This window comes from Hordeum vulgare, chromosome 7H (genome assembly GCF_904849725.1).
Source record: "Hordeum vulgare subsp. vulgare chromosome 7H, MorexV3_pseudomolecules_assembly, whole genome shotgun sequence".
NCBI lineage: Eukaryota > Viridiplantae > Streptophyta > Magnoliopsida > Poales > Poaceae > Hordeum > Hordeum vulgare.
Window position 1 is genome coordinate 615,518,447 of NC_058524.1, and position 16,772 is coordinate 615,535,218.

At 44.1% G+C, this 16,772-nt stretch overlaps 1 protein-coding gene across 1 annotated transcript; it reads left to right on the top strand.

The window, feature by feature from the left end:
• Window positions 1-12,563: 12,563 nt before the first annotated feature.
• Window positions 12,564-15,255, top strand: LOC123413280 (putative FBD-associated F-box protein At5g56560). The gene is made up of 4 exons (XM_045106221.1): window positions 12,564-13,576; window positions 13,661-13,861; window positions 13,947-14,226; window positions 14,839-15,255. The coding sequence occupies exons 1-4, from the start codon at window positions 12,647-12,649 to the stop codon at window positions 14,907-14,909; spliced, it is 1,482 nt and encodes a 493-aa protein (XP_044962156.1). The 5' UTR covers window positions 12,564-12,646; the 3' UTR covers window positions 14,910-15,255.
• The last annotated feature ends 1,517 nt before the right edge of the window (window positions 15,256-16,772 follow it).

The following is a 16,772-nucleotide window of genomic DNA, read 5'->3' on the forward strand; positions in this document are numbered from 1 at the left end:
GCTTGGGGGAGTACGTGTTCTCACCGACTTTACATTCATGCTTATGCTTTCACTTTGTTAGCCGGTGTTTACACTTTGCCACTCTATTATCCATGCTAGTTTCTTTTCGTTTTCTTGTTTTCTTGTTTTGTGTCCTTTTGAGAAAATCCAAAAATATTTTTATTTCTTCTTTTGCTTGTTGGGAGCTTTCCCGTGTAAATAGTTTTCTTTTTCTTTGTGTCAAGGTAGAAGATATTGGTTACAATGTTTAGTGGTTCTTACATGCTTACCTGTTTAGCTTTCAAAGAGCCATATTATTTTGTCTTCTCCTTTGTGTTTGCCTGCAGATTCAGCTTAGTCCAATGGGCTTATTATCGTTTTCATCGTTCGATCGTGCAAATCAAAGGCAACAATGATGATATATGATGAAGTGACTGAGACTGAAAAGCCGGTATGAACTCTATCTATTTTGTTTTTGTAAATATGACTAGCTTGTCGACCTAGATTTAGCTTTGTTGTGAGAGAACTATGTTTGCAATGACAACTTAGTGATCATAGTTTCTGATGCCATGCTTATTTAGCTGAGAGCTTATAATGGTTTGTCTTGATTGCCAACATAGATTTTGAGATGACTATGATGTAGTATGATAGGATTGTATTCTCCTTTGAATGATTCAAGTGGCTTGACTTGGCGCATGTTCGTGCATGTAGTTGAACCAAAATCAACATAGCCTCTATGATGTCCGTGTTCATGGTGATTTATATCATGTTCATGCTTGCACTCTATGTTAGTCAAACTCATTGCATCTTGATGACTGTTGTCGCTCTCTAGTTGGTCGTTTCCCAGTCTTTTGCTAGCCTTCACTTGTACTAAGCGGAATACTGCTTGTGCATCCACTTCCATAAACCCAAAAGTTTTTCCATGAGAGTCCATCATACCTACCTATTTCCGGTATCTACCCGCCGTTCCAAGTAAATTCGCATGTGCCATTATCGAAACCTTCAAGAAATAATCTGTTTTGCATGCCCGAACCGCTCATGTGGTGACAGAGGGCTATTGGTATCTTCCATGCTAGGAGTGTTATCCTCGACATGTGTTTATTCACAGTCATTCACGATAAAGGGGGCGGTAATTGGAATGCCCAGTTCCACGCTTAAATCGAAAACATAACTGTAAAACAAGAATCCCCCCGGATTGATGTTAGTATGGACGGTACCCGAGGAGTCGGCTAGCCGTGGAGTGTGATTGATTGGTGGTGGGGGAGTTAAAACTTTACTTTTCTGTTTGGGAACCGCCTATAGCATGAGTAGCATGGAAGATATTGAGAACTCTAGGTCATTGTGTTGACAATGAAAGCATGCCACCCAAAATTATTATCTCTGTTTTCAAAGCTTGAGTTGTGGCACCTCTGCAAATCAATGCTTCCCTCTGCGAAGGGCCTGTCTATTTATTTTCCTCTTGAGTCATCCTCCTCTTATATAAGCACCAATTAGAGAGCACCTCTGTCATTTTTATGCTTTGCTTTTGATTGATATTGAGTATGACTATGACTGGATCTTCGTTGCTATGAATTGCAATGTTTAGTCAGCCCTTGATCTTTGAAAGTGCTCTGCATTTATGTTTTGCGGTCTCAGAAAGAGCTAGCGAGATACCACCTATTCATATTGCTTCATGCTTGTTTCGATTGAAGTGTTGTTATTTGAAACTCATTATTATTTGCTCGTTAGCTGATTATGCCATTGATATTAGTTTACCGTGAGACCTTTGTGTCATTTGCTTATGTGGTTAACTTGTGATCTTGCTGAAATTCTGGTTATGAGTTAGACATAGTTGCAACAACAAGATCAAACAGAGTTTGTCAAAGTTTTTCTTTCTCTCTCAGTTTGTCAACTGAGTTGCTTGAGGACAAGCAAGGTTTTAAGCTTGGGGGAGTTGATACATCTCCATCGTATCTACTTTTCCAAACTCTTTTGCCCTTGTTTTGGACTCTAATTTGCATGATTTGAATGGAACTAACCTCGACTGACGCTATTTTCAGCAGAATTGCCTTGATGTTATTTTTGTGTAGAAATCAAAATTCTCCAAACGTCCTGAAAATTTATGGGGAGCAGTTTTGGAAAATAAGAAAAATATCTGCGCCAAGTTCCACCTCAGGGGGGTGGGCCAGTGGGCCACAAGCCCTGGCTCCGCCACCACCCCCCTGGTGGCGGTGGGCAGGCTTGTGGGGCCCACACGGCTCTGCCGCCCCCAATCTCACGTCTATAAGATCCCTTTCGTCCCAGAAAAAATAAAAAGATAAGTTTTCATCGCGTTTTCGATACGGAGGTGCCGCCACCACCTGTTCTTCATCTGGAGGGCAGATCCGGAGTCCGTCTTGGGCTCCGGAGAGGGGAAATCGTCGCCATTGTCATCATCAACCTTCTTCCATCTCCAATTCCATGAAGCTCTTTGTCGTTCGTGAGTAATCTATTTGTAGGCTCGCTGGGCGGTGATGAGTAGGATGAGATCTATCATGTAATCGAGTTAGTTTTGATGGGGATTGATCCCTAGTATACACTATGTTCTGAGATTGATGTTGCTACTACTTTGCCATGCTTAATGCTTGTCACTAGGGCCCGAGTGCCATGATTTCAGATCTGAAATTATTATGTTGTCACCAATATATGTGTGTTTTAGATCCCATCTTGCAAGTTGTAGTTACCTACTATGTGTTATGATCCGGCAACCCCGGAGTGACAATAACCGGAACCACTCCCGATGATGACCATAGTTTGAGGAGTTCGTGTGTTCACCAAGTGCTAATGCGTTGGTCCGGTTCTTTATTAAAAGGAGAACCTTAATATCCCGTAGTTTCCTTTTGGACCCCGCTGCCACGGGAGGGATGGACAATAGATGTCATGCAAGTTCTTTTCCCTAAGCACGTATGATGACACACAGAATGCATGCCTACATCACATTGACGAACGGGAGCTAGCCACATATCTCTCCGTGTTATAATTGTTGCATGATGAATATCATCCAAACAAATCACCGACCCATTGCCTATGAGTTTGTCCTACTACTGTTACTTGTTTTGCTCTGCTACTGCTACTACTACTGTTGCTATTGCTGTTACTTGTTTTGCTCTGTTGCTGCTGCTACTACTGTTGCTATTACTGTCGCTTGCTACTGTTGCTACTTGCTACTGCTGTCACTACTGCTGTTCCTTGCCGCTGCTATTGCTCGTTACACTGATGCTACCTGCTACAATTTTGGTTCGCTGGACGTTGACGGGAACTGACAATTTCCGTCGACGGGCAACTTGGCGTCATTGATACAATCGTTAGGAATAGTCTGCCGTCAACAAATCGTTTCTAACACCGTTGTTATCATATTACTTTGTTGTTACTACTGTGCTTGCAGATACTAATCTTTCAGGTGTGGTTGAATCCGACAAATTCAGCTCTTAATACTCGAGAGTATTCTCTCACCTCCTGTCTGGTAAACCAACAAATTGGGTCGAATACTCTACCCTTGAAAACTGCTACGAACCCACGCGCTGGTGGGCCATCAACAACATTATTCTAGTTTCGTTGCCGGGGAGTGCTAGCAGCATTCTTCTGGTGCTGTTGCAGGGGAAGGTTCGTTGTCATCAGCATTCGTCTAGCCATCGCCAGAGATTGCAATCAGTGCGATGGATCCATCTTTAAGTCCTTTCACGAGGACATTTGCCGTGACAAAACCACGACACCGACTGTTGTTGTGGGGGTCGCTTCTCCTTCTTCTCCTTGTGCTAGAGATTTGTTATGCACTAGGGGAAGAAGGAGTAGCGACCATCATTGATGGTCGAAAAATCAGGTGAGGGAGTGTCCACCATATATGAGAGAAGAAGAATGCCGACTGTTGTTGTGGGGGTCGCTTCTCCTTCTTCTCCTTGTGCTAGATATTTGTTATGCACTAGGGAAAGAAGGAGTAGCGACCATCATCGATGGTCGAAAAATCACGTGAGGGAGTGTCCACCATATATATATGAGAGAAGAAGAATGTCGACTGTTGTTGTGGGGGTCGCGTTTCCTTCTTCTCCTTGTGCTAGATATTTGTTATGCACTAGGGGGAGAAGGAGCAGCGACCATCATCGATGGTTGAAAAATATGAAGAAACTCCCTATATATAGGTCGATGAAAAGGGATGCTCTAACTTCTTAGTTTGTACATCGGCTTGAGTGGCGGAGGATGTCATCACTCGTCGGGATGCAACCTACTAACTAGAGTAACACATGACAAGATAATTGAAAATCGTCATGGACTTGTCATTAACAAGGAAGATAAATAGGTGGTACAAACGTTTTAGACTAGGATTGTACTGGATGCGTACGCAACATCCAGTCGTGTTTAATACCATAATTAAGTTCGCAGGTGTATGGACTCTTAGGCTGAAGAGAATAATTAGTTGTCGGACCGATAATAGTGAATCATGAAATTGTCCTTTGAATGATCGTAGCACATGTGTGGTTGTTCTGAATGGTTTATATAATGCCTACATTTTGTGAAACTGTTTAGAGCTCAAGGTGTACTATTACAAAATTGAATTTGATGTTTTAACAAGTTATACTCATATCTTGTGGACATTTACAAAATTTCTAAGTATTTTTGAATCATTAAATTATTACAAAATTTGGGTGGTTGTCGATGATATGCTTTCTGTTTTACCTCCATGTGAGTTTCTCAACCATATTTGTTAAGTAATTTGCATTTACTTTTAGAAATAGTTGGTGTTCATCCATATACTAAATTTGTTAAATTATAATTTACAACTTATTTCGTTGCTTCGATTGAATTATGGAAATTAATTGACACGACACACTATACGTATGGATCACATCTAATTTGGGAGGAGAAGGATGTTCTCCACTTTTTGTTGCTGGTGTTTCGGTTTCTAGGTATACCTTCCCGTATAATTTTAGAATTGGCCAAAATTATTCATTTTACATGCCACTAGTGCATATGTTGAGGCCGGATGACATTCGCCGAAATGTCTTGGTAAGAGTTTCCTAAGAAAGTACGCTCTACTATTGCATAAATGGTGTTGATTACATTGCTAACTAGGTTATTATTATGTTCTTCAACAGCAACTGCCACATGATGTAGTGTCTCTGTTGATGAACCGAGAAGGTCAAATGAAAATTAGAAGCCGCTGAGGGCTGAGTTCGATGCTCCATACTCGAGTAACCTCAAATCAAGATAAAAAAAAAGGCTCCAAATGGAAGCATGGAGAGAAATAAAGAAGGTTCGCAAGCCATAAGCTGGAGACCGTTGGATCTCTGTGATTCATCATGAATACATAGGTGTTATTCTGTTTTATGACATTATATCTAAGAGCGAGGACTAAGTCCTATGAGAGACAAGTTATTCTGGTTTATATTATTACTTGACATGATCGATTAGGATGCATGCATATATGATGACTATATATTATGATGTTTCTCTGTTTTATTTTATGTGTATTATATGATAACTTGGTATATGATTAAGATGATGATGAGTTGTTAGATGATCGATTAGAATACTATTGTCATTCGACGGAAATGATATGAAATGATATAGTGTAAAAAAGATGCATATATGTGCATGTAACTCGTGTCTACATTTTGTAAATATGTTCGCCAAAGCACGACGGATGAGATGGTGTAATATATCTGTGACGATGTGCAATATATATGTAACAAATAAATGGGAAAATAGGGGGCAGCAAAATAGCCCATCCAATTTAGTGCAAAATCCTAAACCCAAATATTGCTCCAAAAAAACAGCGATGGAATAGCCCCGGTTTGTAATACGAACCGGGACTAATACCCCTCCCCTCGCTCCCAGCCCCGCCACGTGGAAGGCCATTAGCCCCGGTTCGGGGCTAGCATTAGTCCTAGTTGATTAGTCCCGGTTCGGGAACCGGGACTAATGGCCCAACCGAACCGGGGTTAAAGGCCCTTTTTCTACTAGTGGAGAGATGATGGATTTAGTTTCATGTTGTTACGATGGAGCCGAACTTAATTTCATGCTTCTTAGAGCATCTCCAACAGCCGCGTTAAATAAGCGTTGCGCCGTAAATTTACCCATTTTAGCGTGCGCGCAATCGATAGAGTGTCTCCAGCGGACGCGCAATAACCGCGCGCACGGCATATAGAGTTGGGCGCGCGGTCCGAATCGCCATCGCGCGCTGCGTATTTGGGGCGTCCGCTTCCGCGCGCGGCACACACGAGCGCTCGCGCCGCACTCTCTCCATAGCGCCACCTTCGCCCCGCACGCGCCGGCGCTGGCGAACTGACCCGATGGACACGCGCGCCGGCTCCCCCCTCACCCCATCCTACAGCCGTGAACCCTCCGCCGCCGCTGTCGCCGCCGCCGCAAACCCTAGCGCTGGGAGCGTTGGCCTCATCTCCGTCGGAGCTCCTTCGAGCATCACCCTCGCGCGCGGCCTCTTCATGCCGCCGCGGATGACCTCGGCGGCGGGCATTGTCGCACCGGCATCGACGCCCGCCGTGATGAAGCCCTCTGCACCCCCCCCCCTCAAAGCTCCCAAATGTGGCGCGGCCGAAGAAGGGGAAGACATCCGTGAAGAATAACAAGGCAGCGGGCGGCTCCGGCACCTCAAAGGCATCGAGGAAGAAGCTTGCAGGGCGTGTGAGGGGCGAGGCGGCTACCGAAGCGCCGGCGAGCTCACTTGTTGAGCCAGCGGCTGACGCGCACATTGTGTTCGACGATATGCCCCAAAGGTAGAAAATTCCCCCAACTTTTTTTTCTTGTTATTTTTTTAATGCATACATATAGATAGCTTATTTGCATTGTTCTATATACTTTGTAGTGTCAACGATGATGCATACATGTCAACTATGGGTGTTGGCTCGAACAATTCGCATTGGTCTCAAACCAATGACATGCATTTCAAAGACCATGAGTTCGAGGTGGACGAGGATGGTGAGGGCATTGTCGGCGCACCAAAAGGAAGAGGATGCAACTACACCAACAAAGAAGATGTCGTGTTATGCGAAACTTGGTTGGATGTGTCGAGGGATCCATCCGTTGGAGGTGATCAAAGTAGAGATGCTTATTGGCTCCGGATGAAAGAACACTTTGATCTTCGCAACGTGAGTGGAATTGACCGCTCTGCACGATCACTTCGCTCCCGGTGGTCGACCATCAATAAGGATTGTCAACAATGGGCGGCCGCACAAAAAGCGGTTGACAAGTTGAACCCAAGTGGCACCAATGATGACGATAGGGTAAGTGTCATTTCATCATTCCTCATGTTCATCATCATGCTTGTTGTTGGTGTTCCTTGTGCTAACTTGTTTTGTTTTCATGTAGTTAAATATTGCACAAAACTTGTTCAAAGGAGAGGAGAAGAGGACCAAGAAGGGGAAGATAAATAAAGGAAGTCCATTTACCTTGCCTCACTGCTACAATGTATTGAAGGATGATGAGAAATGGAAGAAGCGTGAGGATATTGATGATTTTGATTTGAGCAAAAAACGCAAGCGAACAATTGATTTGGAAGATGATGATGAGGAGGACGCATCAAGCGAAGAAGGCAAGATAAGCCCCACACCAAACTCGGTTTCATACTCAAAGCCCAAACGACCGGATGGCACCAAGAAAGACGCAAAAGAAAAGAAGAGGAGGAAAGGAGATGATGAGCTAAAAAATGTTATGGAAGCAATTGTCAACGCAAGAAAAGAAGCCAATAAGGTGAGGAAAATGGCAAGGAACCAAGATGTCACGGGCGAGGAGAGGAGGTTGGCGTCCGAGGAGAGGAGGGTGGCGGTCGAGGAGAGGAAAGTGGCATTGGAGGAGAGGAAGGTGGGCATGGAGGAGCGATCTAAATTGTTGGAATGGGAGAAGCACTTGTTCTTCTTGGACACATCTTTGTTCAATGATGCGCAAAAGGAGCATGTCAATCTTGCTCGTGAATATGTCTTGATCCAAAAAAGAACCATGATTCGCGCAATGGGTGGCGGTGGCCATGGCGGCATGGGTGGCATTGGTGCCATGGTTGGCTTTGGAGCCACCATGGGCGGCATGGGTTCCATGGGTGGCTTTGGAGCTACCATGGAGACCATGGGAGGCATGGGTGGCTTCGAACCACCTCCGGGTGGCTTGGACGGCATGGGTGGCATGGGTGACATGAGTTTTGCGTCTCTCATTAGCGGCATGGGTCCACCTCCGGACGCCGGTGTGCCACCTTCCCACGATCTTGGCAACACCTTCCGAGCTTCACGTGATGAGGATGCGGCGTGCAACAATGGAGAGGAGGAGGAAGAATCGTCTTCGGCGGAGTCGGATGAATCGGATGAAGATGAGGATGAAGACGAGGACGAGGATTGATTTTTGTGCCTTTTGTTTGTGTCATGAGCTTGGTTTGCATTTTGAACTTCGTTGAATGATGTTGTGGGCATGAACTTTTGGGCACGAACTTGGTTGAATGATGTTTGTGATTCAAATTATATGCCATGTGTTTTGTGTTGATGTGTGAATTTTGTGTCCAAAATGAACAAATATGGGCGCCGGCTGCTCGCGCACGCTGCTGGAGCTGCGCGCGCTGAATTTTAGCGCGGCTACTGGAGCCAGCGCTGCGTCCTGCGTCAAACCTGGCGATGGACGCGCCGCAAACTAGATTTTAGCGCGTCGCGCGTTGGTCGCCTGTTGAAGATGCTCTTATGTTATCTATATGATCCGGGTGAACTTATGTTATCTATATGCCTTTATGTGGTAAATAAGCATGTTTAATTTCTACATATAGCCCATAGGGATTCGATCCCCTTTATGAACACAATAAATGAACGGGGATAATTATATGGTAATTTCTGCACATAGCTCATCGGTGCTTGTTTACATGCTAAGCAATTATTTCTCCTGCAGTACATAGAGGATCTTGAATCAGTTATGGCAGCAATGCATACTTCTCTTGTAGATTTACTTCAGAATGACTCTGAATGAACAAAAGAAATAGGTTAAATTCACTCTTTGTTAGATAAAACATGTTACCAATATTATGTACTATTCATCATTCTCACATGTGGATATTCATTTTTTCTCTGGTACCATACTTCAGAAGCGAGGGGAGAATGATAACATGGACGAGGAGCCTTCCATACATGCATCTCTTGTAGAGTTATTCTTTTTTTTCATGGTTCATGTATTCGTGGCTTCATGGCTTTTTTATAGGTGATATCCAATCGGAAAAGAATGGTTGAGTAGAAGGAGCAACATGTATCATATTCGGCCATTTCATTCTACATACTTTCTTTCTTATCAGTTACGAACACTGATGATCTTTGTGCAAGTCTATCTAAAATTGTAATTTGATGCTCATGTATGTTAATTGGATGATGATGATGCATGTAAAATGGATGCCAGTTTATATGTTATATGTATGTACATATGAACAATATATATACATGAATTGTACTATGTTGTATGCATATTACAGTACATTGATATTTTCTTTTTAAATCCAGAAATTATTGGCAGTGGCAGGTAGCAGCAGGTGCTTGCCAGTGGAGCATCTGCTACGGTGCAACCTTGCTCTCATGCACCCCATTAGTAGTCGGCGGGTTCCACAACTTGCATGCCACAGAAGCAAATTAGAAGTGGTGGGCCACCGCTCGCCATTGGTGGCCTCTTAGCGATGGCAGGATGTCAGTGGGGGGCTGGCCTGGCCCTAGCTCGTCACTGATGGCCATTTTGTACCCGTCACTACTAGACATTCATGCACTAATGTACGGGCCGAGCCGTGTCAGGCACAATTAACACAGGTCAGGCTGTGTCGGGCCGGCCGGCTTGGCCAGCTTTAGTTTGGAGTTAGCTTATGGTTAAATCTAGTCATACCTTGGACTTGGTCGGGCTTAAGAAAGCCCGACCTAAAAATCTCAAACCCGAGCTCGACCAAAAAAATGAATATCCAGGTCCGAGCCTTGTCTGAATGGATTAAAAAGATCTATTTCTGGCGGGGCCGGGTCGGGCCTTCGTGTAAAACGACTATTTTACCAGCCCCAAGCCAGGTCCGGAATACATGTCGGGCCTAGTTTTGAAGCCCGAGCCCGACCCGAACACATAGCCCAACCCGGTTCGGTCCAGGTTTTTCAGGCAGGTTTGTGCTTTTGTGTTAGGGCGGGGCTGCCCATACGCGGGTGTACTTATGGCCCATCGTTATAAAGAAAGGCACATGCTATCAAAAATCCATTTCTGAGCACAGGCTCATCTGCACCCGCGCTAAATAACAAAACTGAAACAGATACAAAACAAGATTGATGCGTGAGGATCGCTCTAATTTTTGAATTATTTGGACATCTAAGTAGTTCATGGTAAAAAAGATAAACTCGGGATCTCTATTAAAGTTTACTATTCATACTCTTTTTTAACCTGATTTGCCTTTTTTGCTAAAGCTGCTTAGATGTGCAAATGATGTGAAAATTGTAGCGGACCTCACCCGAAAACTTGTCTACCGTGAGAAAATGGAATTTTTGAACTTTTTAATATTTATTTAATTATTTTCTGACCAAATGCAGATGAGCGTAGGCATCGAAACGTTGCAGGCAGATGTTATTCTTTTGGGAGTGCCTAGAACCCACCTAGATGAGATACAGTTTGATCTCGTTCATCTAGAAAACAAAAACAAATACAAAGTAGCACTACATGCACATCAGCACATGCATCTTAAAGTATTAGATCCAATGGCTATAAAGGTGAAAGAGACATGACTAAAGCTCGGATGAGTTCTAGCAAAACCGGCAGATTAACTAACCTGACCTCCTCTCGCTCCCGTGCCGCTCGTTTGGGCGACACCAGGGCGCCCCAACCCTAGCCGCCATAGATCGAAACCACCAGAACCACACTGCCGCCGCCACCGGCTGTCATCGCCGACGACGGCGAAGGCGGCTTCTCAAAGTAGGTGTGCATCCCTCCTCCAACTCCAAGGCACGTGAGATTCGCCACTCCTCGATCCCATCCTTGTCAGTGCCCGTCGTTTGCTCGTGTTGGCTATCTGGTCTGCCGCCAGCCGTCTCGATCTGGGCGACTCCCGGACGTCCACACGCCCACACAACCTTCCCATGCCGCATCGATCCACGGTGGCTGCCGTCGGGACTGCTCGCCATGCTCAGATTGAGTTGGACACAAGGACGATGTCAAAGGAATGCAGCACTGTTGTTGTTGCTTTTGGTTATTGTGTCTGCTCTTGTTTTCATGGGCTACACCCTGCTGGGAGGCAAGGGGAATCGGTTGGGCGGTGGACGCGATGTTGGAGCTGCGCATGGGGTGGTTGGATCTCGATCCGTGTGGTCTGCTCGATCTGTCCGTTCCATCAAAGCTGGCACCCGATGAGGCCGTCGTCGTCGTGCGGTGATATGAGGTAGTCGGGCTCTCGAGGTGCTGCTTCAGTGGGGCTCCAGTGTGATGGTGTCGTCGCCATAGCCTTGGAGTTCATCTGCAATGGCAGATTTTGCGGCTTCAATGGTCTGTGGGGGACCTTCATCGGCTGGTTGTGCTGCACTTTGGACCGGGAGTGCCCTGCTAGCTGGCGGTTAGTGTCCGGGCTTCTCACCGATGGAGGGGGCTCGGGCGGTGGTTCATGGTCCTAGGGTTCCTCTTACGTCAAGACGAAGATTTGCCTGACATATGTTCTTCTGATCTGGCCGGAGTGTCGGGTTCCGAAAAGCTCAGTTGACGAAATCCCATGGGCGTGTTAGCCTGGAGACTGCTGGATCAGGTGGGATTCGATCGTGCCCATTGGTCCTCCGTTAAAGAGGGAGGGGTGCGAAGCTTTGCCATCAGGAGCTATGTTTTGCTTTATGATGAAGTCAGAGGCGGAGAATGTCATGGAAGCCGAAGTTGGAGGACTGGTAATAGTGATTGGAGCCTATGGTGGTGAGGAACTTGCTTCGAGTTTCGGGATTTGTAGGAGTGGTATGTAAGTGGGGGCGACATCACATGTGAATGTTCAAGGTCTTGCCTTTTAGAATGAAAATCCAAGACCTGATCTTAATTGGTTGTGCTGGCAATGGCTTTGTTGAAAGCATTTTTTTAGAGCGGGGACTATCTTCATGATGAAAACCAAGATCTACGATCGGGTGACGAAGACGCTTGTGTACTGTTTCCTTTTTTGAGGCGTCGCTTTTGGAGAACTTGAACCTTAGGTGTTGTTTTGATGGTGGTTCTACTGCTGCTGCAAGGACTGAAACTCTGTTGCGGGGCTTTTTCATTTTTAGCTTCTTTTTCTTTTTGTTTTGGCTTACGTGCATTCATAATGTTATTAGGGTATTGCGTTGTAGGAGATTGATATCTTCATCGTACTACTTCCTCCGTTTCAGTTTATAAGTCCGGCACGTGTATCTAGGTTATCAATTTGATCAACTTAATGAGAGACATATATTACAAAAAATATATCATAAAAAACTTTAGATGTTTTATTTTTTAATGATATAATTTTTATGTTAAACAATATATTTTATATAAGTTAAATTGTCGATCTAGGTACACGTGCATGCCTTGTAAACTGTGACAGAAGGAGTAATATATTCTGTTTATCGGAAAAGATGCTATGAAAGTGTATGACCGGTAGTCCGCTAGTGCATCCATTCCATCCCCATCTGGTTTTGTCACTCCGCCGTAGGAGGTGAGATCCGGGCAGGCGTCGATGGAGGGGAGCTCGGGGCCTCGCCGGAGTTCCACCCAGGATGTAGGCAGCCCAGCCGGTGGAGCCGACCTCATCAGCGCCCTCCCCGACGAGGTGATCCTCCTCTTCCTCGCCCGCCTCCCCTGCGCCAGCGCCGCCGCGCGCACCGGCGTCCTCTCCCGCCGGTGGCGCGGCCTCTGGTCCCTCCTCCGCCAGATCGTCTTCCGCGACGTCCCCTTCCCCTCGCTCGAGGCGGCGCTCGGCCGCGTCCTGCCTCCCCCGCACGCCGTTTCCCTCCTCGAAATCTGCGTCCCCATGGAACAGAGTACAGACAGCGCCGGCTTCAACTCGCTGCTCCGCGCCGCCGCGCGGCTGGAGCCGGAGAAGCTCGACTTCCGCCTCCCCTCCCACTTAACCGACCTGCCTTCCGGAAGCCGTATCGCGGTCGACCTACCTTGCTCGCACCGCGCCACCTCCATCTCGCTGGGCCTGTCCACCCCCTTCTCCCTCCGCATGCCAGCCGGCGCCCAGTTCCCCGGAATCGAGGCGCTGTCCCTGTCGGACTGCACTACCGAGCTCGACGCCTTGCTCTCCTGCTGCCCGCGCCTGCGCACGCTCAGCGTCACCAGGGGTTTGTATCCTAACTACAAGTGCGACATCAGGGTCAACTCCCCGTCGCTGCAGGAGCTTGCTGTGCACCACCGGGAGAGCGAGACACAACATGTGGACATCGTTGCGCCCGCGCTTAAACAATTGGCCCTCTCATTTTCCAATGGTGGGGAGATCAGCATCTCCGTCTTGGCACCAATGGTGGAGAAGGTTTCGTGGCACTGCTGCTACTTGGGGCACCGTATTGTATCTGGTCTTTGGAGCCTCAGGAAGCTGAAGCTGCGGCTACAGACGGCAGAGAGACAAGGACAGCTATCCTCGCTGCAGATTCATGCCCGCGCGGTGCGTCCCCTCTACTGCAAGTTTCTGACTAAATTAATTTTGTGAATGATGCATATCTTGGTATCTTGGTAATTGTTTTTTCAGGACTTGTCTTTCTTACACGCTCAGGGGGACAACTTTACGCAGGAGATAGGGAAACATATTATGGTTGCTCCCTTCTCTTGTTTAGAGCTACATCTCACAGCAAAGGGGCATGCTTATGGAGGGTTCGTCTTTCATCTCCTTAGGGTCGATAGAATTCATGCTGCTACGCGGAGGCTTAAGCTCATCCTGAACAGATCAGCGGTAATTCTCTGCTCTGCCTCTTATTATATTTATATACCCCAACAATACATTGTGTGGTTACTCTGATACACATTTTCGGTTTTAGATGGAAGGAGGATGCCCACTACATTGTCCCTGTGAGTTTCGGAACTGGAGGTTCGAGACTATCTCCTTGCCTGCTCTGGAAGAAATGGAGTTCAATGGCTTCCAAGGAGAGGATCATGAATTTGATTTATTGCAATTGATACTTGGATGTGCGCCGACGCTGAAAAGAATGGTTGTGCATCTGTCAAAAGAGACCTCGGCAAGTCATGAGGGATGCGCAAAGATATACAGCATCTTTAAGGCGTGTTCATCTGTGAAATGCGATGTTTATCACAGCTCCGGTGAGTATATGTTTGGCATGCATTATTAGCATCCTCCTAGGTAAAACAGAGATATAACTGTTAGTTAATCCTTGTATAGGATTTGTCGAATATGCGGCGTTGACATGCAGTTATAGAGTTTGGTTGTGCATGTCTGATTTGTTAGCTAATTAAACATACTAGTACTATATTTCAGCCATATTTTGATAGAAATAGAAACTGATTGGTGGATTGGATGATAAGAAAAAATCAATATTTTTACTCAGGCTTCCTTACCTAAGTTGCTCCTTTGCATTTCACAATCTTCTTTATTGATCTTGCCCTACTGTTGTGCGTTGTATTTGAGTTTCTTGGTTAGCTGAAGTTGTCCCATCTGAGTTCCAGTTAAACTCTCTTCAGAAAGTACTTTGCACGTACTCCGTTTTATTTGCCAATAACAACATTATGTCTTGCATCAAGGAAGTTTCTAGATTACCTGAAGTTTGCTGTCTCATTTGAATTTTTCATTGGCCTTTGGGTTTCTTTCTGCTCTCAGCATATTCTGTTTAATCTGACAACATTCCTACACATACAACTCCCCATTTGCTCGTTGCTTTGCTGACTGGTCCTTTTTTCAATTTGTCTCCTCTGAAGGGTTAATGCACGGCAGCCAAAATTGCCCGTCGATGAGATTCTCGGGTGTGTTGATTTATGGTGCGCATTGACAAGGCCACAGGACCTTGCTTGATTGCTTCAACTGATCTGGCGTGCTCTTTCGACAGTGTACTATACGAGCTCAGTTAAATATCGTGTGGTATTGATTTGCCTATTGAAGTTGACTGCACTCTACCTATATCTTAGGTCAATTACTCGAAGCTGACTGCCAACGGGGGTAAAATGATCTGCAGTGAATGCTCAACTTACAGCTCTTTCTGCTTATATCTGTTTTTTTTTTTTTTTTTTTTTTTTTTGCGAGGGTGCTTATACCTGTTGTTAGATGAACCAGATGGCTCTATGATAGCTAAGAATAATCAGGCTAAATACGCACTACGTGTTGCTGCCTTGTTTTTATTTGCAAGCAAACTGGGCTGTGTTTTCGGGCTTCCAAATTCGGGTGCCCTGTGTTTGTTTGTTATCTTGAAAGAACTAGCAACAACAGGGCCCATCTGATGGAGAATGGAGAGCATCCAGGGGAACTGCTATTCGCGGCTCTGTGTGGAGCGATGTCGGGGCTTCGCATAGAGGGGGGAGCTAGCAACTTTAAATGGGCTGGCCCATTTACAGGCTGCAGCGATCCGATTTTGGGCCTTCCCCAGTCGTTTTTTTTTTGTTTTGAAAAACTTCTAGAAGGTACCATGAAAGGTTTTTTTTTATTTTTCTTTTTTTCTTTTCTGTTTCTGTTTTCAAAAATGTTTTCTATTTTAAAAAACTGTTTTCTATTTTCCAAAAACTGTTCTTGGTTTCAAAATTTGTTCTTAAGATTTAAATTTGTTCTCGGTTTCAAAATTTGTTCTTAAGATTCAAAAAATGTTTGTGCTTTAAAAAATTGTTTGCCTTTCCAAATTTTTGGGGTTTTTTTCAAAATTGTTCTCCGTTTCAAAATTTTGTTCTCAAGATTCAAAAAACGTTCGTGCTTTAAAAAAATGTTCGTGTTTCCAAATTTTCTCGGTTTCAAAATTTGTTCTCAAGATTAAAAAAATGTTCGTGCTTTAAAAAATTGTTTGCACTTCCATATTTCTTCGGGTTTTTTCAAAAATGTTCACCGTTTCAAAATTTGTTCTCAAGATTCAAAAAATGTTCGTTCTTTCAAAAATTGTTTGCGCTACCGAAGTTGTTTAAATTTTTTTAAAATCGCTCTCGGTTTCAAAATTTGTTTTCAAGATTCAAAAAATCTTCTCAAGATGCAAACATTTTCAATTTTTTTTCACAAATTCCTTACCCTTTTTTTTTTTCGTTTTTTTTCTTATTTTCTTTCTCTTTCCATTTTACTTTTCAAGTTTACTTTATTTGTAAAAAATAGAAATATTAAAAATGTTCATGTTATAATTTTTGAAATTTTATTCTGAAATTTAAAAAATATTTGCATTTTTATTCAATGAATTAGTTCATAAATTTATTTTTTAATGAATGTTCAGAAAATAAAAAATGTTTGCATTTTGTAGATTTTGTACATATTTTAGAAAAATGTTCCTATTTTGAAATTTTGTTCAGAAATTCCTAAAAGATTTAAAATTTGAAATTTTTATTCGCTTCTTTAGAAAATATAGAATTATAAATTTTAGATGTTCTCATTTTCTAAAAAGAAGAAATTGTTCCAACTTTCAATGGCAAATGTTCCAACTTGTTTGCAAATTTAGAAAATGTTTGTAACCTGATATTTTATAATTTTTGAAAAATGTTCTTTTTTTACAAAGTGTTCTAAATTTTTAAAGTTTGTTGGTTTTCAAACTTCGTTCATAAATTCAACAAATGTTCTGAATTTTCAAAAATTGTTTTTGAAATTAATTAATTTTTTGCTTTAAATTAGAAAAGAGACGGAAGATGAAAAGAAAAACGAATAAAAAAGGAAATAAGCAGAAAAGGAAAAA